Source organism: Haliaeetus leucocephalus, unplaced genomic scaffold, assembly GCF_000737465.1.
Source record: "Haliaeetus leucocephalus isolate CR32 unplaced genomic scaffold, Haliaeetus_leucocephalus-4.0 Scaffold383, whole genome shotgun sequence".
NCBI lineage: Eukaryota > Metazoa > Chordata > Aves > Accipitriformes > Accipitridae > Haliaeetus > Haliaeetus leucocephalus.
The window spans coordinates 1-23367 of record NW_010972819.1 but is presented as its reverse complement, the minus strand read 5'-3'; the positions used below and the strand labels follow the sequence as shown (position 1 = coordinate 23367).

Here is a 23367-nt window from a genome sequence, read left to right as displayed (position 1 = left end):
CCAGGAGAAGCTGAACTTGTGTGAAAGAACAAATGAGGCGCTGAGCGCAGAGAAAGCCCACCTGGAGCAGCTGCTGAAGAAAGCAGAGGAGCAACAGGAGGGGCTGCAGGCAGAGCTGAGGATGCTGGCAGAGGAGAAGGCAGAAACCCAAGAGAAACTCATTGAGGTGAGACCAAAAACCTGGTGCTTTCTGGGTGGGCTTTTGGCTGCTTGGCTCAGTGAAGCTGTATCTGTTGGATTCTGCAGTGTTTTTTGTCAAGGAGACACTTGGTAGCGCTGGGGGTCAGGCGGCGTTGTTTACTTCCTTCTGGAAGCGTGTTGATGGCTTGCAGAGCTGTTGTGCAATTCTCTGGGTCGTCCTCTGCTTCTACAGATTCCTTTAATCCACCTGTCTGTGTTGGCCTCTTTTTTGGCTTTTGATAAGCTGCAGAGAGGTGATTTGCCTTGCCCACGAATCTGCGTGAGGCTACTACTCTCACATGCGTCGAAAGAAGCAAACAGGGTAGCTCTTCACCCATTTTCTGAGGCCAAAAACCCCCGGGGCTGCATGTTTCTATTTATGCTTTTTGTTGTGAAGTCTGCAACTTTCCAGGCTCGGCTTGTTGGGGCCTAGAGGGCGGGACAAAGCGGCGAGTCAGTGTCTGCTGTCTTGTACTGCTAAGAACGGGAATGACATCCTGCAATTGTTGAAACTGTATTTTAAGATACACGTGCAACATTGTGGTTGGAAACCTGCCTAGGGGAAAAGGACCTGGGAGCGACGGTCGACAGCTGGCTGAATATGAGCCAGCAGTGTGCCCAGGTGGCCCAGAAGGCCAGTAGCATCCTGGCTTGTATCAGAAATAGTGTGGCCAGCAGGACGAGGGAAGTGATTGTCCCCCTGTACTCGGCACTGGCAGCGTGGCACCTCAAATACTGTCTTCAGTTTTGGGCCCCTCACTAGAAGTAAGACATTGAGGTGACTAAGCATGTCCCAAGAAGAGCAATGAGGCTGGTGAAGGGTCTAGAGAACAAGTCTTATGAGGAGCGGCTGAGGAAACTGGGGTTGTTTAGCCTGGAGAAAAGGAGGCTGAGGGGAGACCTTATTGCTCTCTACAACTACCCAAAAGGAGGTTGTAGCAAGGTGGGTGTTGGTAACTTTTCCCGAGTAACAAGTGATAGGATGAGAGTCTACGGCCTCAGGTTGCACCAGGAGAGATATAGATTGGATATTTGGAAATATTTCTTCACTGAAAAGGTTATCAAGCATTGGAACAGGCTGTCCAGGGAAGTGGTTGAGTCAGCATCCTTGGAGGTGTTTAAAAGATGCATATATGTGGTGCTTAGGGACATGGTTTAGCGGTGAACTTGGCAGTGTTAGGTTTATGGTTGGACTCAATGATCTTAAAGGCCTTTTCCAACCTAAATGATTCTACGATTGTATGAATTATTAGAGTCTCTATAGGCTTTGAAGAAGATGAGAAATAGGTGATCATACAGGACTTCACTCTGGACTAATGGATTTTGGTACCCTGGAAAACAGTGTGGGAGAATCATGTCATTGGAGGAGACTAGGGAGTTTGTCATCATTTCAGTGTCAGTTTCATAATGTACAATCTTAGGTCTTATGGCATAACTTTGAGAGGAGAATTGTTTGTTTCTGAAGGTCTGTTCCCTGTTAGACAGTCTTAGTTTTGGAGTACGTGGTCTGTTTGGCAAATACCCATCAGAGGTGTATTGGCATCACTGCAGAAGCAAGCTGAAAAATCACGGTTAGTCTTCAGGCTTGAATGCCAGCAAGGTCTATTGGGCAACTTGTTTGTGTAAGACAAGTAAACAGTATTGTTGACACGAACTACTGTCCAAGTAGAGTCTACCATCTCTTTGGCCACACCAGCCGGACTTCCGTAAATCACTAAATGACACTGCTCACCACAAGGGCTGTTTCCCTGCCAAGGATCACCTCATTGCATCCAACTGCCGTACACACTGAAGTAGGTGTGTGGTGGTGTTCTGCGACAAGGTGACGCTTTGATGTTGGTTTTTCTTCTTCTAGAAGGAGAAACCATGTGTATTTCCACTTTGTTCGGCGAGCAAAGTTGCTCTTGCTCAACGGTTCCTGAAAATTCCCAGCACTGGAATAGATTCTGATAGAATTTTAGTTTGCAAGGTGGCAGTTGTGGAAGATGTGGTATTTTTGCGTGAAAAGATGTGGTCTGGGGGTGTACGTTTGTCCTGAAGGGGCCGTCTGGTCCCAGGCAACCCAGCAGGGCCTTACACATCGCTTTCAGGTTAACAGCCCTAGTGCCTTTTGGCAGCCCAGGGTGTTAGGGCGGCACGAAGCAGATGCTCTTAAACTTTCAGGCCAGAGTACCGGAGCTCTTTCTCCTCTAGCTGATTCAGAAGTGGCGCTGGCTGGCTCTGCACAGAACTCCAGAGAAGGGACTCTAACTGTATTTTGTCCCGCTTTCAGGTTCACCGCCAGCAAGAGTCAGCTAGCAGTGGTCTGGAGCAGTTGCGGCAGGAGTCCTCTCGCCAAGGACAAGCACTGGCCAACGTATCCAAAGAGAAGGAATTGCTGGCGCACGAGAAGGCTGCCTTAGAGGTGCGACTGGCAGCCACGGAGCGGGACAGACGAGGCCTTGCAGAGCAGCTGGCAGAGGCCAGGTAAAGGCAGGGGGGAGACCCTAGGCAGGAGATTATTTAATGTCTGTAATTATAGAGGTGATAATCATGACACGAGGGTTCATTGCATCCTGTATGCTTTTCAGCTATTTTCACCTTCCATGGACAGAAAATGGAGGAATCTCGAGAAAAAAAAAAAACCAAACCAAAAACCCAAACCAGTACAGCATGGTTTGAATGTTATTTTTCTGACAGCTAAAGCTAACAAAGCTCTCCTGAGCCTGGGGCTCATGTTTATGCCCCCTTGCACGTTCCTGTGTGAAGTCCAAAGCAAGCCAGCGTAATTCCTCAGTATCTGGTACCTTGGCTCTGCATTGAGTAGTAATTAAACCATGCAGATGTTTACTGAAACCCAAAGCTTCTCTCTGGTTTCGGTTTCTCGTTCTGCGCGTTTGAACTTGGATCTTTCCTTATCAAGTAGTTTGACAGGGGATCTTCAGAATTCAAGTCTATTACGTACGGACATTGCGAGTAGGACACTGCCATTTAGGGTGAAGCTAGAGGCTCGTGCTGAAAATCTTGAGGGCCTACTGTTTCTAGTCTAACTCTTGTTACCTGTGGTGCAGGACCTAGAGTTGGTTACACCAGCAGCAGGGAAGCCTCTTTTGAATGCTCGCCAGTCTGCGGGAATTGTTGCCCATCATTGATGTGTGGGTCCGGTACTCCCTACCACGTGCTGTTTTGAGATAGACATCATGGAGGAGTTTATGCAGGGCAGGAACAAGATTTTGTCCTTCTGCTGGATCAGGTTTCTAAGATCACGTGTGACAAGTTCTGCTTTTAAAAAAAAAAAACAACCCCAAACTACCCAACGTATGGAGATGTTTGTCCTCCTCTCAGGTCTTTTTTAGAAGACTCCTGACCTTGCAGAGCTGTACAAATGCGAGATTGTTTGTCACGCTTCTTGACTTTGACGCCTTACCACTCCAGAGTATGTTGTTAGCAAGGCTGATAAACACCATTTAGACTCAGTCTGTTTCTTGAGAGCTGCTGCTGCTTCTGAGCTCCAGCTCCTCTTAGTTGATCCAGCTGAATTATGTTCTGTCAATTATTGGGCTGCAGCAACTATTCTTGCCAGATGTTGTTCTCAAGAGCCTGTTGTTGTCGTCACAGTTTTGGACTCTTATCTTCTCTGTTCTGTTTTAGAGACTGACTTTGATTTATCCTTAAAATGGAGCATATTTACTTTGGACTGCCAGACATTGGCGTAGTCAGAAATATGTGCTTGTTCTCCTTCTTGAAGATACATCCTCCATCGTCCATCAAAGCAGTGAAATCCTACTGTTGTGGGTCTTAGTGTTGTACCACTCGGGTGCCCCTTTACCCTGAAGGATGTTATCCTGGTTGCACGCCTGTTCTAGTGAGGCAGTGCTGTGTATGGTAGGAACCTGGCACACAGGACGCCGTGTTAGATCAGGGAGGCAACTTCAGCTCCTGGTTGCAGAGTCCTGTGTGTCATACGCAGCAGTTGGTTGAAGTCTATGGATGTAACAATTTGCCTCCGCAGTACTACAACTTCCATTTTAAAGAGCGGCAAGCCATTTGGGCTACTGCCTGCTTAGTTAGCAACGCTTAGAGAAAAGTAGCAAGTTTTTCTCGCGAACTTCCAAGAGTTTAAACTGAAGGCTACCTGTCTCTCCTTTCAGGTAGTCCTTGTTCAGGTAAAATCTAGTTCAGATTTCTTACAAATGCTGCTTACAAGCATGAGCTTTTACTGTATCATCTGATGTATTGCTTTAGTCCCTTTGAAATATAGGGAGTCTGGAAGATCACCTCCCTGTACGTACACTACGAACAGCATCAAAAAGTCACGAGTCAGCCAGGGAGATGCTCTTACTCTGCGCCCCTGCAGAGCAACCTGGAAGTGACGATGAGCAAAGGGCTGTGAGCAGAGGCTGGGCTTTTGCTTGCTGGCACAGACTTTGTGAGCACAGCTACCCGTGCGTCATAGATCAGACAATAGCAATTTAAGATTTGGCTATGGAGATCAAACTCGGCTGGGCTTTCTGTGTTACGCTAGGTCATAAGTAAAGCCTGGGCATTCCCTCGGAGGGGCCTGCATTGCTCTTTTAAATGGCAGAAATATGCCTTCTGTATACCAGTTTCCATGCAACCCATTTTCCGAACTGAGGGGTAGGGATCTTGAACCAGCTCCTACTGGACTAACTCCCTGTGGGCGTCAGGAGCAAGAAACTCATTTCTCTCCGTATTGGCGTCTTGTAGGGCCGGGAGGGAGACCCTGGAATCCAGCCTGCTTGAGGCTCAGCAGCGCTTATGTCAGCTGGAGATCGCCAGGAGTCAGCTTGAAATCCAACTTCAGACAGTCAGGCAGGCCAAGGAGGTGATACAAGGTGAGAGCCTCATGTGCTTTGTTTCTGGTGACCCCCCTGCCTAGGGAGGATGGTATAAAAATAGCTCTCCGTCTGCAGTGCTTCTAAGGAGTGAAGGAGCTGGGGACAGATCCCTCCTACACTGAAATTCAAATGGCTTACGGTTAGTGAAGTCAGAACCGCTGTTTGTGTAGGCCCTGAATCTTGCCATTTGTCACGTTTGCAGGGGAAGCGAAGTGCCTTCAATGTGAGCTGGAAGCAGAGAGATCTCTCATGAAGCAGGAACGGGAAAACATGGCGCAACAGCTCTTGCGGGCAGAAGAGCAGTATAACGATACCCTCAAACTTCGGGAAACGGATCACGAAGTGGAAATAAACAAGCTCCTGCAAGAGCTGGTAGGAAACAATATGCTTCTGAAGTCTTGAGGCAAGCTTTGTGGGCTGGCTTTAGAAGAATAATAGCCTGAGCGTGTGAAATGGCAGCAAGCGTCTGTCATAGGCCACGCGTTGCTAGGCCAGGCAGCAGAGCCAAGAGCTCGCACTTGAAAGCACGTGAAGACCTACAGGACTATGCCGGGACAGTAAATGCAAGCCACGGATTCCGTGTGGGCCTAAGACGAGTTGAGCAGAAGGTTGGGTGGTCCCCACCCAAGGCATGGCAGTAAAGGGGTAGGATCTTACCAGACTCCTGTCTACCATGAAGTAGACTCCTAACTTTCCTGCCAACTGCAGTCGTGGGAACTTTGTTCCTTTCTTTCTGTCCTTTCACGGTTGACAGAGGTGTTATCTTTGGGCTTAAAGCATACAGAACAGATGGAACAGCCCCTCGTTCCTGGGCTTGAACTTGAGTTCGTGGCCCATCTTGTGACTAGGGCATCGGGGTGCTGGCCTCTTTCTCACCCTGCAGTCCATCTGCATCTTTTCCTCGATGAGAATGGAGTTGAGCTTTGAAAATAGAGACTCTGAGACTAGAGGGAAATCCCGTAGGCGAGAGGTGCTAGGAAACAGGCAGCCGCCAGAGAGGGGAAGGTAACATCTCCTTTTCTTAATAGTTGGACTCAATGATCTTAAAGGTCTTTTGCAACCTAAAGGATTCTATGATTCTTCCACCTGCTGACCCTCCTATTAAGTTCCTTGATAGGACATGATTTATGGGGGGCACAAAGCCACTACTGTGCACTCTTGAGATGGGGGCTTGTGGGAAGTATGAAGCTTCACATTTTTTCTTGAGGAGCTTGGCTGTGACTCCATCTTGAAGCCTTTTTCTCCCCTCATCAGGCAAGCGAGCGGGAAGGGCACCATTCAGAACTGCAAGAGATGCTGCAGAAATGGGAAAAGGAGAAGGCAGAGACAGAAGGGGAGCACGAGAAGAAGCTGTTTGATATGAAGCAGAAAGTTGCTACCATGGAAGCTGAACAAGAAAAGGAACGAACCAGAGTTGAAAAAGCCAAGCAAGAGGTAAAGACTGAAAGGAGAATTGGTGTGGTTTTTTGCAAGGCTAGAGCTGTGGGAGATGGCTGGGTATCAGGCTGTGTGGAGCATGTCTTAGATGTTTTCTACATTGAATTTGGTGACGTGAAAGGTGAGCAGGACTATCTTTGGGACTAGGAATGAGTCCTCTTATAGGAAGCCAGGCAGAAATGTCACCTTTCATTTTAGATTTTTTTGCTGCTATTGTGTTCTGGTTTTTTTAAGACTTACCTCAGAGTATCTACACAGTTCTCTGAATGGTCCTCTTTTGATGTTTACTTAACTCCATTAAAGACCAAACTGAGTTTGTAGGACTGAATCCCCACAAGGATGGGTTTTTTGTCTGGGAGGCATAGGGGGTTGTGGCAGGATTGTTGACAAAAGAAAAATCTTTTTAAAGACTTCTCTGAAATATTTCTGAGCAGTCAAACAGAGGTGTATTCTGGGCTGTGTTTGAAGTCACTTGCTGGTAAGCTATTTTGTGCCCAGATCCCCTTGCCGAAGCAACCCTGTTATACGCTGACAGTCTTCCTTGTGTCCTACCCAAAGTCCTCTTTATGCAGACTGCCTAGGGACAGCAGTACCCCCAATTGTGTCTAGAGTTACTGAAATGACAGGGCAGTGCTCAGAGATGACAGTGTGTCCCTGTAATGTCAGTACTTTCCTAAAGTCTACTGAATACCTTAAAACTGAAGTAATTTTCACCAAACCTTACTTAGAATACATGAGTTTTCTGAAGGAACTGCTAGCTTCAGCCCTCTGGCAGTCTTGTGTTTTCTCTACTGCCAACTAGGTGCAAAAGTTGCTAGACAAACAGGACACAGCAGAAGACGAGGGATACCCTCACCAGCAAAGTGAGACACTTGAGAAATGACACACTTTTTCCTGTTAGACAACCAAGAGTTTGTTGGAGATTCAATCACAGATGGACCGTGGATGGACCATGTTTATACTGCCAGTCTCTCTTAGGAAGCTGTGTTTCCAAGCTGGCAGATAATGACCTAGGAGACCAGCAGCATAGTGCTTTGAGAATGCGTTACACCACCAGTCTTTGAGCCTTGCCACACGAATTTTGTATGGGAAGTTTAAACCTGTCTTCTCTTTATTTCTGTGCAGGTCCTGCTAGAAAAAGAGAGTGAGAAGGATGCTTTATTAGAGACACTACTCCAAACTCAGGGAGAGTTAAGAGAAGCCTGCCAGCAGCTAGAGCAGCTCAGGCATGAGGTGAAAGAGCAGCAAGAGAATGGGCAGGTAAGTCTGACTAATAGGGTAGGCTGAAAGAACAGGCAGCTGGCAATTGGCTGTAAGCTGAGAGAGAGGCTGAGAGCACCAGGTAACAGAGTGAAGAGCAGTAAAAAGGACATAAAACATGAGTCCTGGGACTTGAGGAGACAAGGGCTATTGCAGGCACTGAAAGGACAGAGCCTGGTAAGCTCCAGAGATCAGCGATAGGAAGGAAGGGTTACAGTGGAAGCAGGGCTGGGTAGAAAAGCAGAAAGAAGTGGCTGAATGAATGTGATTTTTGAGACAGAAAGAGGAAAAAGCTGAACCTGATGGCAGGTCCCAGTAATTTGCTCCCCATTTGTGTTTACAGAACATCACAGAAAAGCTGCAAGCAGAGCTGCAGGAAACTCAGGGTAAGATCAAGACAGTGGAAAAGAGGCACAAGGAAGAAATCAAAACCCTCAAAGAGGAAATGAATATCCTTCTTCAGCAGAGGGATGTTCTACAAAAACAGGTGACTGAAACAGCAATAAGATACTCCAGTCATCAAACAGGTGGTCTCTCCCCTTCTTGCCTTTCCATTGCAGTGCAGGCTGAAGGGGTAATCCCTCTGACTGCCATCATACTGTGGTCTCCATCTCAGCTGGTCTGAAGGAGACTTACTAGTCAGCTGAATCTCAGCTGCTGCCCTGCACATAGGGGCTAGTCCTTTTGCCTGTTTGCCAGCAATCATCAAAATGGATTTCTGCTGGCCTGTTACTGCTAGCCTTGTTTTTTAAGGTGGTTTTTCGGATGAACATGGTGACCCACGTTAGATTTTTAAACAAGTCAGCTGTATCCATTCTGAATCTGGTACTCTCGTGATTGGGTTAAATTTAAAGTTGTTCTTTCCCTTTCCTCACAGTATATGATATGGCTGACAGCGACAAGCTGTAGTCTTTGACTGCTTTGTTATGTTTTACTTGAGGTGGAAGAGTTGACATCTCAGCTAGCAGCCTCTGAAGATTCCCAGCAAGTGACTGGCCGCAAAGCTCAGCAAGATCTGAGTGAGGCTCAGGAACTGTCAAGGCAAAAGGTGCTGGAGGTTGTGCACCTCCAGAAAATCCTGGAGGAGAAGAGTAGTCAATGGGAGGAGGTACAACATCAGAACAAAGAGCTGCAAGTGCGTCTGCGGTCATTGGAGGGGGAAAGGAGTCAATGGGAAGAAGTGGAGCGTCACAACACAGAATTTCAGGCTTTGTTGAAGGTCCTAGAGGGTGAAAAAGACAGGTAAATGAAAACCTGTGAGACTCTCCGTTCTGTTTAATGGATTCCCTCTTTCAGATCTTTGCATATAGAAATAGCTCTGGAAGTATTTCCTAAAAAGCAGAGTTCTGAACTATCCATGCAGATGTGTTTCATTTTCTTTTCTTTTAATCCTTCAGTTACAGTTATTCTGAAGACAATGGCTTTTGGAGTAGTCCTTTCCTTAAAAGGATGTGTTCTTTTCTTAGGTTGGCATGTTAATACTTTTAAATGAAACTTTCAGGGGTTTCAAACCTGAAACACACCAAAGGAGGCAGGACGAGCTGCAGTATAATGAGCTAGATAAATCCATCATCTCCACCTTGGGTCCAGTAAACTTTAAACATTTGGGATCTGTATCAGTCTTCCATCCTGATACCTTTGGTTGGCAGAAACCATCTTAAAACCATGATTTTGAACTAAGCCAGATTCCTCTCTGAGGCACCCCAGAAACAAGAATGTTTCTTATTGCCATCTGTTTCCTTGTTCCTCAAAAAATCCCAACAGGTGTCTGGAGGGGCTTGAGCAGGGTCCTTGCCAGCCCCAACAGTTACAGACGTTACTGACTGTCCAAGAAATGCAAGAAAGAAGAGAAGGGGTAGGTAGGCTACTTTACCTGGGAAAGTCCTGCCAGTCTTCAATGTGTATCCTCATTGATGAAGAGAAATAAAAGGCAGTGCACTCTCGCTTCCCCTGTGAGGGATCCTGCATCTTATATAAAGATCTGAGTATTTCCTCCAAGCCTCCATTACCACTTCTGGTGTTGGCCTTCATTTCTCTAGCTGAAAGTAATATGGGTGGTGGCAAGTCTTATGAAACTCCCCAAAGATCACCTTGGTGTCATTTGCTGCTGTTCCTACCAGGAGATGTGAGCTAGGGGAAGAAAATGTGTCTTCATTATTGACAAAACCTCTCCATTGGAGTCTCATTAGTCAAAAGAAAAATTTTCCTCTTTCTTAATGTCTTCATTTCAAGACTTTGTTATGTTCATATTCACATTCCCATCTCAAAAAAGATTGGGTATTTAGCCAGTAGTTCACCTTTCTTCTGTGGAAAAAAGTGTAGTGGGCACATGCTTGGGTGTGACTGCCAGCCTGGCTTAGGACTGGACAAGCAGCCTAGTTGTTTAGACAAACCTCAGCAGACAAAGCAATTTTCCCCTTGGTGGTGGACGTCCTAGGAGTTTATTAAATGTTACACCATGCAGTAATGAGTTGCATGCTCTCCCTTTCAGGCTGACTCTGTCTCTGGAAGAGAAAGAACTAAGCCTCAGAACCCTGGAAGAAAACAACCTTGCTCAGCACAACGAAGTGTCTCAGCTTCTTTCTGCTATTCACCAGGCCCAGCAGCTTCATTCAGACCACAGAAGAGAAATACAAGAGCTCAACAACCAGGTGACCTATGCACTAGCATCCTCTTCTCCAGGGACATAGAATACCACCTTCAGCTTGTAGGCCCCAACTTGTTTCCCCTCCCAACAATGTACACTTCTTCTGTATTCTGCCCAGAGACTTTGCACATTGAGGTGAAGGCTGGATCTGCTATGTTCTGCCTATGTTTTCCCCTATTTTCTCATGGTTCATGGCATTAAATCTCTGAGGAGAAACAGAAGACTCCTTGGAGTTTCTCAGTATCTCTGTTACAAGTGTTGTCCGAGATGGTGTTTCTACCTCTGTTGGGCACTGAGCAATCTTGTGAAACAGAAGTGGTTATCGCAGTCTGTGGAAGGCACTTCCATCTCAGCAGTTCCTCTGGCATTTTGGAGATAATAAAGGATGCCGATTGTCTCCCCTTTACTTCTACTCCCAAGCCTCCCTGGCAGACCTGCTTGATCTGCCACCTCCCCCTGCCAGCCATCCACTCTCACCCTCACACACACACACGTGCGCATGCGCGCGCACACATACACAGAGAACTTAATTTCTGAGGTTGGAAAGCATGAAAATCTGACAGTTCAACCGTTCCTTTGGGGATGGGGAAACTTCCTTTTGGCCCCTTAGCTTCCAGATACCTGTTTCTAGCTTATTTTTCTCAGTTTGAATCTTTGGCTTTGTGCCTTCGGTTTCCAGTGTGTTTTTTGCTTGAAGTAATCTCTCCTTCATTCCTTCCTTTACTTCCTGCTCTGCTGCCTCAGTAGCAGCCCTGTCCCTGAGGCTCTGTGCATCTGTGTTATAGATACAGTCACTGCAGGAAGTAGTGCTGGAGAAAGAGGCTGGCCTGACAACTCGAGAGAAGCAGCTGCTACAGGATCTGGAGGAGTCCCGAGCAGGTGAACGGTGCCTGAGGGACTCTTTGCACATGCTGGAGGCTGAGATGTCTGAGCTACGTTTGAGGCTTTGCAGCACAGAGAACAGAGCAAAGGCATTGGCGACAGAGTGTCAGCAGGCTAACAGTGCCCACTGTGAAGCCCGATCCCAGCTGGACAAGCTGCACTTGGTTCTCCAGCGTGTGATCTGTGATAGCAGAGACTTAGGCACTTGGAGTTCAGGCAAGTTGTGGGAGGCAGGGTTAACAAGTCTATAGAGCATGTATAGGAGAGCAGATGGAGGGAGGGGTGGTTCTTTGTAATCCTGATATGATAGACTCATCCTTTCAGTTTAGGCTGACTCAAGCCTTGGGAAGTCTTGAAAGCCTGACATCCCTGCAGAGAGACAAGTCCATGTTTGTATGTGCAGAAATGAGCAGCATCATAATGAAATAGGGCACAAGTCATGTCAAGTCATAGGGCATGTGCATTCTTCCTTGGGGCAGTGCTGACGTTAGTGGTCATCAAAATAACGTTAGCCTGTGACACATGTCTTGCTGTAACGTGAGCTCTAGGATGATGTCAAAGGCACTGCCACCTTCTCTTGTGTATAAAGAAGCCTTGTTTGTTGGACACCCTTCAATTAAAGCTTGAAACAGAATGGCTTCTCTCTTCAGAACAGGGTGATGTCTGGGGCCTAACTGTTTCTCAGGCCAGGGACCTTCCTGCAGAGCTCACAGTGGACAGAGTGGCAGCAGCCCTACAAGACCTGTGTCAGCACCTGAAGCAGACTCAGCAAGCTCTGGTAATGTGTGTCTAGTGCACCCAGAAATCCTGTCCCTTTGCTGGGCTGAACTGACAAGCAGAGTGCCAAAGCCAGAATGGGTGTAAATTCTTGTAGGCCGGGTTGGCTTGCTGCCATGGGGAGAAAGGAGAATCGTGATCACATCTACCATTACTGTCTGATTGCCCCCTGCCACCTTGGCTATTTCTGCCTTAGTGTTTGTACCTCTTTGTCTCCTGCTAGTAGTGGCTCTGTGAGGTGATGCTTGTCTTCTTACCTCTTCCAGAATGATGCAAGGAAGAAGACACAGGACTTGGAGCTGGAGCTGAGCAACAGGCAAGCTGAGAGGGACCATTTCAGTGCCCACAATCAAGAGCTGCAGAAACAGTTGGCTCAAAGCCAGGAAGGTACAGCTTCTCCTTTCTGACCCACTGACCCCATCCTGTCTCACCAGCGGGGATCTCCGATGCCATGCAGAGAAAAAGTGCAGTGCCTGGAGATGGGAAGAGGAGAAAAACAACAAGCATCTATAGAACTACCAGTCAAAGCTTTTTATAGAGAAAGATCCAGTGGATGGCAGTGCACCTAGCTGTGCTACTGGTGGTAATGTGCAGCGGTGGTGCCTTTCAGGTCACATGTCACTGCTAAGTAGGTGTAGCTTTATGCCTCACAGCATCCTTCTCTGTATGCTCTTTAAAAGCACCAGCATGCAAAAAGCCTTGTCTTTATGGACTTCTTTTTCCTCTTACATGGCAGATTGACAGAGCAGTAGTTCAGTGTTGGGCTCCTGTGTTATTGCATCCCTTTTGCAGCTGCTTTTCTGAGTTCTCTGATACCTAGTGCTTCTGCATCCTTCTTACCTGTTTTCTTGCTGATACTGATTTGGTGTCTGAGCCCACAGCCATAGCAAACACAATTTCTTACTTCCCTAGCCACTTCTTACTTAGGCCTTTGGTAACACGTTCACGTTGGGTTTATCCATCAACTGTTTTTCACATGTAATTAGTCACCTCTTCTAATCTCCAGGCCATCCCAGAGCCTGCAGGGCTATTGGCCTGTATGTATCATAGCTGGGCAGACATCCCTGCTGCTTTCTCTGTCATTGTTTTCCCACTCTCCACATCAGAATTGCTTTTTCATCTCATTGTCTTGTTTGCCTTGTCTCAGACTACAGGAACAGGGAAGTGTGGGCATGGCTCATTGCCTCCCCCACAGGCTGTTGCCTGCTCATGTACTGCCTTTACCTGTTCAGTATTTGTTCATGTTCCCTCTCTGACATGGAACAGCTGATCATTTTTCAGACTCTTTACAGGAGAGTTTTCCAGGCCTTAGTTCATCACTTTTTCTGGAACATCTGTAGTTTTTACTATATATGTTACATATGATAACAGCTTATATACTTGAAATGCTGCCATTGGATGGATCCTGCTTGTCCCACTATTCAGTTTTTCCCCTCTTTAGTTCCTGTCTGTTAGTTCAATCTATTATTTTAGTTTTAGTTCTGTCTATCGGTAGTCCTTCTTGCTTCAGGTCTTGGTAATGGTGTGATGCTCAGTTGTTCTTGCCTTGCTGTTGTCCTAGTATCACTGAATACTTCCTTTCTTCTTTTTTCTGCCAGTCCACAACATATTCCCCTAGCATTTTTTTGGACAAATACCAAAGTGGATCTCCAAGCACAACACTGACTTCTGGGTTTTTTTTCTAATGTCTCTTAAGTCTTCCTGGTCAATTAACTCTGTCTTATTCAGTCTTCACTTTTGCTGCTTCTTCCTTTTCCTTTAGGACACTAGATCTGACTCTCACCTACTGTCTTTGTCCTTGTTTCATCAATGTCGGTTCTACCTGCTTCTAACCTCGTGGGTGCCCTTAGGCCTGGCCTTTCAACAAGCAGAAGAGCAAACACGTTTTCATATTCTTCTGAACCTTGCCACTTCCTTTTTTCTCTGCCTGGAATTTTCCTTTATTTATGTCTGCTTTGAAAGTCCTTGTGGACTTAGGGCCTGGAAAACACAGACAGGCAGATAAGAAAATGATGTTTTCTCTGTAGAATGCAGATCACTTTGGTTTTGCTTTGCTTTTCACATTCTCCTTCACCTTTACTGCTGTAGAGACACAGATGGCAGAACACAAGAAGAACTCTCTACAAGCTGCCTTGCAGGAAGAGGCCGCTGCTCTAAAGGAGGAGGCTATGACTCTACATCAAGAGGTGGCATCTTTGGAAAGGAAACTTGAGAGCACTGAGAAGCAAAGAAGGGATGTCCTGGTGAGGCTGGCAGGTGCCATGAAGGGCCATTTTTTACATATTTTTTTGTCTTCTGTTAATTCTAGGGAGTAGCTTTTTACAGTGGAGAGCTGGTTTTGGGTCGTCTTGTACAGGTTCAGTCGAAATCTGAGAATATATAGAGTACGCAAATGCCGCCAAGTTCCCCTCATTTTCCCCTTCCTTCCACTCATCATTCCTTGTTACCCAGACTTTTGGTTCATGTAGCTGAATTAGCAGGGTTATCACCTTGGGTAAGAAAAGATAGTCCAGAAAGGAGAGATCGTTAAGATAACCAATATCACTGACTATGTGGAGAGACCACAGACCACTACAAGAGCAGAAGAATATTGCTTATACCAGTGGTTGTTTTTTGGTTTAAGTTTTCCAGCTGTGTTCTTCTGAATAAGCAGGAAAAGATGCCGTAGTGATATAAAACTCAGTTATGATTCAGGGTATTTATTTTCCTCAATTCTGAAGATTTCTGCCCTCGAAGCTTTAGTCAAAGTAATTTTCAAGCTTGTCTCCATTTACGCTGCATAGTTTGGGCAATTATTTGTGTCCAAATCCATGTTTAGATTTCTAAATATCTGAATCTGGAAGAAGGGGTGAGAAGACAAAGTTTGCTAATAGTAGAAAGCTGTTCAACATTGCCCATCTGAGAGCAGACAGTGGGGGAAAAAACAGAGAAATTTGAGAACCAAAAGTGCTGATCCAGATAAATATGTATGCCTGCAAGGGGAAAACTAGTTCTAATTTCAAACACGAAATGAAAGGCTGTGATCTGACCATTATTCCTTCAAGAGGACACAGTGGGGTTCTAGACAATGGTACCATGAAAAGTCTACACAGTAGAGGTAAAAAAAAAAAAACCCCAACCCCAAACCTGGGAAATCAAATGTTGGGGTTGTTCTCTCTTCCCTTCCTCCCTAATAGAACATCATCATGCCACTGCCTAAATCATGCTCAGTCTGGACTTTAAATCCTGGCTGCAGTTCTGACAGCTCCTCCCTAAAAGAACACACTAGAGCTAGAAGAGGTTCAGAGAAGGGCAAAAAGGAAGATGGAGCTGGCTGAGTAAGTGTCGTGGTTTAACCCCAGCCAGCAACTAAGCACCGCACAGCTGCTCACTCACTTCCCCCGACCCAGTGGGATGGGGGAGGGAATCGGGGGGAAAAAAAAAAAGTAAAACTAGTGGGTTGAGATAAAAACAGTTCAATAGAACAGAAAAGAAGAAACTAATAATTATAATGGTAACACTAATAAAATGACAATAGTAATAATAACAGGACTGGAATATGCAAGTGATGCACAATGCGATTGCTCACCACCTGCCGACTGACGCCCCATTAGTCCCTGAGCAGCGATCCCCCCACCCCCACTCCCCCCAGTTTATATACTGGGCATGACATCACATGGTATGGAATACCCCATTGGCCACTTTGGGTCAGCTGCCCTGGCTGTGTACCCTCCCAACTTCTTGTGCCCCTCCAGCCTTCTTGCTGCCTGGGCATAAGAAGCTGAAAAATCCTTGAGTTTAGACTAAACATTACTTAGTAACAACTGAAAACATCAGTGTTATCAACATTCTTCTCACACCAAACTCAGAAACATAGCACTGTACCAGCTACTAGGAAGACAATTAACCTATCCCAGCTGAAACCAGGACAGTAAGCTGGGAAAGATGCAACCTAAAGGGTGGTGCAGGAAAGGTCTACAACGTCCCGAGAGGCAGGGAGATAGGGAGTAGCAGTTGTTCACTCTCTTTTCCAAGAGATGACCAAGAGCCATCTGATGAAGTGAGAGCCATGCTACAAGCAAATTACAGGAGGTGGTATGCTTACAGCAGAGCAGACCTGTTGAAATCCTTGACAAAGTGTGTAGTAAATACAGCAGGTCTATATGGGGTCAGGAGGAGACTGTGAAAGTTCTCACAAGCCAGAACAGTGCTGGAGTTGGGGAGGGGAGGTATCATGTAAGTCTACTGCACTCCTAGGCTTTCTTCCCTGGGCATGCACTTATAGGCACCGTTACATACAGGATACTAGCCTAGATGTTTGAGCCAGTGCAGCTGTTCTTACATGATCAGTATTTTCCCACTTCTCCATTTATGATGACTCCAAAAATCAGGTAGGGACAGAGTTTGATAAATACAGTACAGTTCTCAAATCTTTTTTTAAGTGATAGAGAAAATTTATATCAAACAGGGAAACCAGCTGAAGAGCTTGAATTTTCTACTAAAAGCTCAAACTTCAGCCCTTGACTGCCACTGGAGCAGGAGTTCAAATCTAGTATGAAAACCAAACATACATAGATGGAATTATTGAATCTTTTCCTTCCTGTTTTGCAGCATGAACGGGACAGGCTGCAAGCACTTAAAGAAAAACTGGTATGGGAGATAAAACTTCTTCAGGAATCAGTCACAGCCTCCGAAACCCGAGCAAATGCAGCAACAGATAGGAATCACTCCCTTGAACAAGAACTCCAGACTACACTGTCTATCTTAAAAATTAAAAATGAGGAAGTGGAAACACAGTGGGAGAAAATCCAGATGCTACAGAAAGAAGCAGCAGAGGTAAAAGCTTTGCAGGAGAGTCTCACTCATATGACCGCCATCATGTCAGAGAGGGAGGGAGAAATGAAGTTATACCAGGAACAGATGATAATGCTGGAAAAGCAGAAAGAAATGTATAAAACTACTGTCAGTCAGGTTATTAAGGACATAACAGAGACAAAACAGAAGACAGAATCCCAGCAAGAACACATACAGGAGCTGGAGAAGCAGCAAGAAATGCTGAGGACTGCTGTCAGCAACATGAGCAAAGAGCTAGAAGGGAAGGACCAGGAGGTCAGATCCCAGCAAGAACTGATAGCAGAGCTGGAGAAGCACCAAGAAAAGCAGAAGACTAGTGTCAGCAAGGTGACCAAAGAGCTGGAGGAGAGGACCCAGGAGGTCAGATCCCAGCAAGAACAGATACGGGAGCTGGAGAAGCAGCAAGAAATGCTGAGGACTGCTGTCAGCAAGATGAGCGAAGAGCTGGAGGAGAGAGACCGGGAGATCCAATTCCAGGAGGGGAAAATAATGATTCTAGAACGAGACGGTGCATCACAAGTGAGAAATCTGCAGGTGGATCTTGATCATATGAAAGGAAACTTGAAGGAGAAGAATTTGGAGCTTCTGTCTCTGACCCAGCAGATCCAAGCGCTGGAAATGGAGAGAGAACAGGCGAAATCTCTGCACGCGAGCCTTGGACACCTGAGGGCAGTTCTTAAGGACAGAGAGAGCGAGTGTGATTCTCAAAGGGATCAGTTAAGACTCTTGCAGCAGTACAAGGAACAGCAAGAGGGCTACCTGCAAGAGCTTCGTGGTACACTGGAAAAGATGACCCTTTCTTTATCTGAAAAGGATCAAGAGCTTGAGTCGCAACAACAGCAAATCCGGGAAGCTGAGGAAGTCATGGAAATGCAGTTAAGGACTGTCCGTGACCAACTGGAGCAGACCTTAGGAACCTTAAAAGAAAAGGACAGACTCCTAGACATCCAAAAGCAACAGGCAAGGAGCTATGCGGAAAAAACAGAAGAACAGATGAATGTCTTGCACAGAGACTTAGAGTACACTACAGCAATACTGAAAGAAAAGGATTTAATGATTGAATCTCAGAAGGAACTGATTGAGACCTTCCAAAAAGAAGAGCAAGACTCTGGACAGCAGAAGGAAATTCTGCAGCAGCTTCAAGTGGCACTGAAGGAAAAAGAACAAGAAATGTTATCCCTTAGAAAGCAATGTGAGGCGTGGAAGGAAAAGGAGGAAAAGCGTGAAGCTGAGCAAACAAATCTCCAAGCAACAAAGCTGACTCTGAAAGAAAGAGAGGAAAAGATAGAGGTTCTGGAGGAAGCTCTCTCTAAGCTTCAACAGCAAAAGGAGGAGGCAGCGAGGCAGACCAAAGCCGTACAGCAAAAACTAGAATACGCTGAATCTTCTCTAGAAGCGAGAGATCAAGAGATAGTGTCTTTGCAAGAGCACGTCCAGGAGCTTCGAGAGCAGAAGGAGTTAGAAGGCAAGCAGGCCAAGAGTCTAGAGCAGGATCTAGACAAAATGAGCCAAATCTTGAAGGAGAACCATTTGGAGTTCCTCAGGCAGACAGAGCAAATGAACATGTTCCGGCTTCGTGAAGAAAGCACGAAAGTAGCACTAACATCATGCCAGCAGCAAGTGGATCTGCTTGAGCAAGCGGTGAGGAAGAGAGATGAAGACAACGAAACTCTCATGCAAAAACTCCAGCGCCAAGAAGAAGAACTGAAGACCTTGCAGAATCTCCAGCCTAGGCTAACCAAGAAGAATGAAGAGGTTAGGCATGGCAGAGAGCAAGAGAAGCTCCTGGAAGAAGCCTTGCATGAGAAGGAGCAAGAGACCAAGGCTGAAGGTGAACTAAAAGAGTTAGAAGAGGAAGTAAGAGCTCTTCGGGAAGATCTCCAGCATGTTCAGCCGACTCTGACAAAGAAGGATGAGGAGATCGAGAACCACAGAGACAGAGTCGGGTACTTAGAGCAGACTCTGACAGAGAGAGAACAAGAGCTTAGGAGGCAGAGTGAGCTCTTGAAACAATTAACATCAGCTTTGCGATGGAAGGATGGCGGGGAGACCCTGCAGAAACAAATCCAGAAACTCCAGAAATGGGAGGAAGAGGAAGCAGAGAAGCGGCGAGTTCTCCAGGAGAGAGACCGTTCCTTGCAAAGACAGAAGGAGCTAACGCAACAACTGGAGGATGAGCGGAAAGCCAACGGGGAAGAATTGGAGCGCACGATTGCTATTTTGAAGCAGACCGAGAGCAGAGAAGTCAAATGGAAAGAGAAGGCACAAGCACTGACTCTTGCCCTTACCAAGAGTGAAATGGCCAATGGGACTCTGAGGGAAGAAATAGCCATCCTGCAGAGCATGGTTTCGGAGAGGGACACGGACCGGTTTCATCATCAGGTAGGCAGTGTGACTGATCATCAGTCAACTAAAAAGTCTATAAAGGATTCTAATGATGATGCCCATAAAGATACGGGAATATATAGTCCCATAAATACATGACCTGCTTGGCCAGAGAAACTGCGGTTGTAGCCAGCAGGCTTGCCTGTCTGCGTAGCTCAAGGCATTCACCTGCTGAAGTGTTTTCTGTCAGCCCCCGAACTACTGAAAGAACTACGGAGCTTGCTGTTAGAGTTACCCCAAGCCCAGACGTTGGGGATGGGTAACTGGTTCTCTCCTGTGTAGGCAAGCTTAGCCAACGTGTCGTGGTTGGGGTTTGGCACGGAAAGGAAGGGGCACAGCTGACCAAACTAAGGGACTGACCTTAGCAGAATTTTGTAACGATGGTTGCACAGCAGCTACGCTGACGGTGCTTAGAGGATGCTTTCAGAGATGTCGATTTCGGAGGTACAGCTTTTCCAGTGTATTAAAAATAACGGCATTCGTACCGTTGCCTGATCAGGTGAAGGGCTTCATTGCGCATTCAGGATGTACTTGTGCTGCGGTCCAAAAGGCCGGAAGGCAAATCTGTGTGGATTTCCCCACGGCGATCGGGAGGAGGGCCCCTAGGAAGAAAGAGAGTGTGTTGTTTTGGCCCGTCAACCAGGAGGAGCAGAAGGGACTTGGCACTGTCCATTCCCGAGTCCGGTCACTCTCCCCGACTTGTCGATTCTGTCCCTCCTAACCTTTATGGGGCACCAGCTCACATAAACTCCTCTCTGTATACCCAGCAGGCTATTGCAGAAGGGGAGCAGCTATCGTGGCTCTCGGAGAAGAGACTCCTGTCACAGCAGCTGGAATGTCTGCAGCGAGCAGTTGCAAGGCTGGAACTGGAGAAGGCGGAGCTGAAGCAACTCAATGCTGAGCTCAGGAGGACTCTCGAGCAGGTAAAACAGGCTTTCACTGCCTCTGCAAAGCCTCACGGTCCTCTGGATCACAGCACATTTCCACAGACAGCACTTTGGAGTCCTCTGCTTGTTTCCTTCCCTCTCCCACTTCCCCCTGTGGACGCACGCTTTTGTATTTTCTCTCTCTTCTGGCACCCCGTTGCCTTCACAAATGCGCATTCGCTCCGGTCCCACCCTTCTTGCCCCAGTGTCCCCATACACGCACGTTTGACGCTCTTGTGTCAGGAACTGTTTCCTCTTGCTCTTTCTCTTCCATAGCCTACTTCGAGTGCTTTTTGCCCGCAGCATTCTCTGGGGCAGTTAACAGCCTCTGAGCAGAGCAGAAATCTCCTTGCCATGATGTCCAGAGCTCCTTTTGCTCCTTGTTTGGTGGCAGGTTTCTGTGACCCTTTCTCCTATCACCAACGTGCAGGTGGAACGTGAACGGAGGAGACTGAAGAGATATCACAGTGGTCGGTCGCTGCCAGATGCGTGCGGATTTTTGCTGTCTGACCAGCACAAGATGGCTGCTTCTAGACAGGTGAGAACAGAATCTTCCTTGGTGGGAGGAGGGTCTGGCCATACAGAGGAACAGTGGCAAATCCCAGTGGCAGCATCCCCCCAGTATAGACCTAAGAGAAGTGGAACGTAGACCATGGCCCTGGCCAAACTGGAGACCAAAAGGAAATCCTTGCATTTTCTTCGCAGGAGGAGTCTCACGCTCACTGCAGTCGTCGATTAGCTGAGTTGCAGAACCAGGTGAGGAGTAGGAAAGCTCTCGTCAAAAGCTGCCGTGGCTGTACTGAGGGGCACAGCTTTGCACGATGCTACAGCCCGAGTTTTGTTTGGCTGTCGGGAAGTGAGTACACCAGGCAGTGGAAATACCCAGTCAGTCAGACACATCTGTTGGCCATGGCCAAACAACATCATGCACCTAGGTCTAGTCTCTGGCTTGCCTAGAGGTCAGGCGTGGTGGGAGAGGGATTGGAGGAAATTCAGAGAACTGGCACTCGCCTGAATATGGAGAAGATTCTAAGGATGTTCCCCTTGAGTCTTACTCATCTTGTTGACGGCTTCCATTTTCCCTTGACTCCGTTAACGGTAGAGCTTGCACTCTATCAGAGCTCCAGGGATCTGAGGCAGCGCCAGAGCTTACAGCCTTCGGGCAACCATTAGTCTCCTATTGCTATGCTGCGCTAATCACGATCCCAGTATCGGACCGAGTCGGAGACCCAAGCGCAGCGTGGACGCTTGTTTTATCAGCGTAAGAATGTACATCCCAGCTCCTGAACCCTATCCCATCCCTTGACAGCGGTACTGGCAGTAGCAGCAGTCGCCAGGCTCCTCTTCCACGTGCTTTTAAGGGTCTGGTACGCCCTGGTCTCCCTGAGGAGGTGAATCTTCGCAGGAGTTCAGGGCAAAATGCCTGTAAGATTTATGCGAGTAAAGTACACGGTGCTCCGCTCTGGCAAGTGAGCCGAGCGTACCGCTGAAGCCATCAAGTTATACCTTAAGGGTGTTTTCACCAGGAAGCCTCAGCGCCTGAAGTTCTGTTGCTACAGATAACGGATTGAACCCCCTTCCCCCTGTGACGGTTGTGTCTGCCTGCACTGTGGACCTGCTCCAGCAGTTTGGCAGGAAAATGAAGGTGCTCTGCTCAAAGAATCGTCCTCAGCTGGCTAGTTGGGGCACTCCTCTGGGTCTGGGAAACAGCGGAACTGGAACGTGATCTCCCCCTTCCTGGGAGATGCTCTTAGCAGCAGATGGCCACTTCTCCCACGCATACCTCTGGGTTACCTACCAAAGCGTGGGAGGCTTCCAAGCCCCGTTGCACAAAGGTGCCCTTATTATTTCAGAGAGAAGGTCAGAGCTGTCCCTCTCTTCAGGGGTGGTGTTCCCTAGCCTACGCATATCGTCTGCTGTGAAGTCCCTCCGACGTCTTGCTTTCCGTGCGCGCTACCGGCTTCTAATTCGGCACCTCGCGTTCCCCTTCCAGAGCTGGCTGCCCGAGTTTCCCCCCTAGTCTGCTCTAGATGCTTAGCAGATTAGGGACCCTCTTTTTGTCTGGTTTGGCTTTACGTTGGCAGACCTTGGTATCGTAATTCGAACGGAGCAGGTTCCATAAGCCATAAAACTCCTTTAGGAATTGCTTCTGTTATGTGAGTTCATTTGCCAAGAAAGAATATTTTCGTACTCCTAGCTCGAGGTTGGGGATGGCATTCCCACGTGGGACAGAGCCCTTGGCAAAGCACATGTCACTTTGAAAACAGAGGAGAACCTCTGGCCTGAGCTGTTCTCCCCGAAACAGCAAAGCACCGAGCGCTGCTCCCAGTGCTGGCATCTCCTCCGCTCCAAAGCAGGCAGAGGGCAACTCTGTGCCAGAGCTGCTGTGGCTGCGCTGCCCTGCAATGCTGACAGGAGGTGAGAGCAGCTGGGTCTCTCCCACCAAAAAGCCCAGCAGGCACAACCCGCTGTTGCCAGGAAGTAATAAGAGTTTGAGGATTTTGAAGGCCTCAGCAGTCCTTTAAGGCTCCTTTGCCCCCCGGGCTGTGTTCATCAGATTATGCTCTGCTCATTCGTGAAATGCTCTGAAGTTAGGAAGAGTGAGAGTTTTCTCCCGTTTCATGTGCTAGCTGTCAGGTTTCTAAAGTAGATCGTAACAGAACGGTTCTTCACTACCTTGTGTAAGCAGCAGTCCTCCTGCTGAGGAGAAAGCAGGTGGAACTAAGGTGGCAGCAGCCCAAATCTCTCCTTTGAAAAAAAGGGTTGGGTTACGAAATCCTGTAGAAACCTCTCTCTTTAATATGCATGTCACGTCTCGGTGTTGTGCCTTGTGAATGGTATGCCAGAAAGAAACTCGGAATTGCCGGTAATCTGAGCTCAGTTCAGGGTGGCTCTGGCAACCTCTTAGTTCCCATTCCACAAGGACAACGTGTTTGTCAGGGCTGGAGTTGGAGGGTGCGTCTTCCCTGACGGCCGGATCTGTGGAGCTACGGATGGTCCTAAGAGCGTGGGCTTGTCTGAGCTCGGCCTTTTGCCTCTTTCAGGTGTCCCTTCTGCAGACGCAGCTGGCACAAGAACGAAAATACAAGCAGGACTATATCGAGCGCTGTGCCAAGACCAGCCAGGAGCTGTCAGACCTTCACCAAGAGCTGTCTCGCTCCTTAGCAGCTGTGGTCAGGGAGCCGAAAGCTGCTGTTCTGGA

General features: G+C 47.4%; 1 protein-coding gene across 1 annotated transcript; it reads left to right on the top strand.

The window, feature by feature from the left end:
• Positions 1–27: 27 nt before the first annotated feature.
• On the top strand, positions 28–23359 carry LOC104835387 (centrosome-associated protein CEP250-like; the record flags this gene model as incomplete). Its single annotated transcript, XM_010573336.1, has 18 exons — positions 28–166; positions 2453–2646; positions 4888–5015; positions 5221–5390; positions 6273–6452; positions 7581–7715; positions 8059–8202; positions 8656–8957; positions 10207–10366; positions 11148–11460; positions 11895–12022; positions 12288–12408; positions 14110–14264; positions 16612–19236; positions 20007–20162; positions 20560–20703; positions 20871–20921; positions 23210–23359. Coding segments are annotated over exons 1-18 (5301 nt in total), but the record flags the coding sequence as incomplete, so codon positions are not given.
• Positions 23360–23367: the final 8 nt, after the last annotated feature.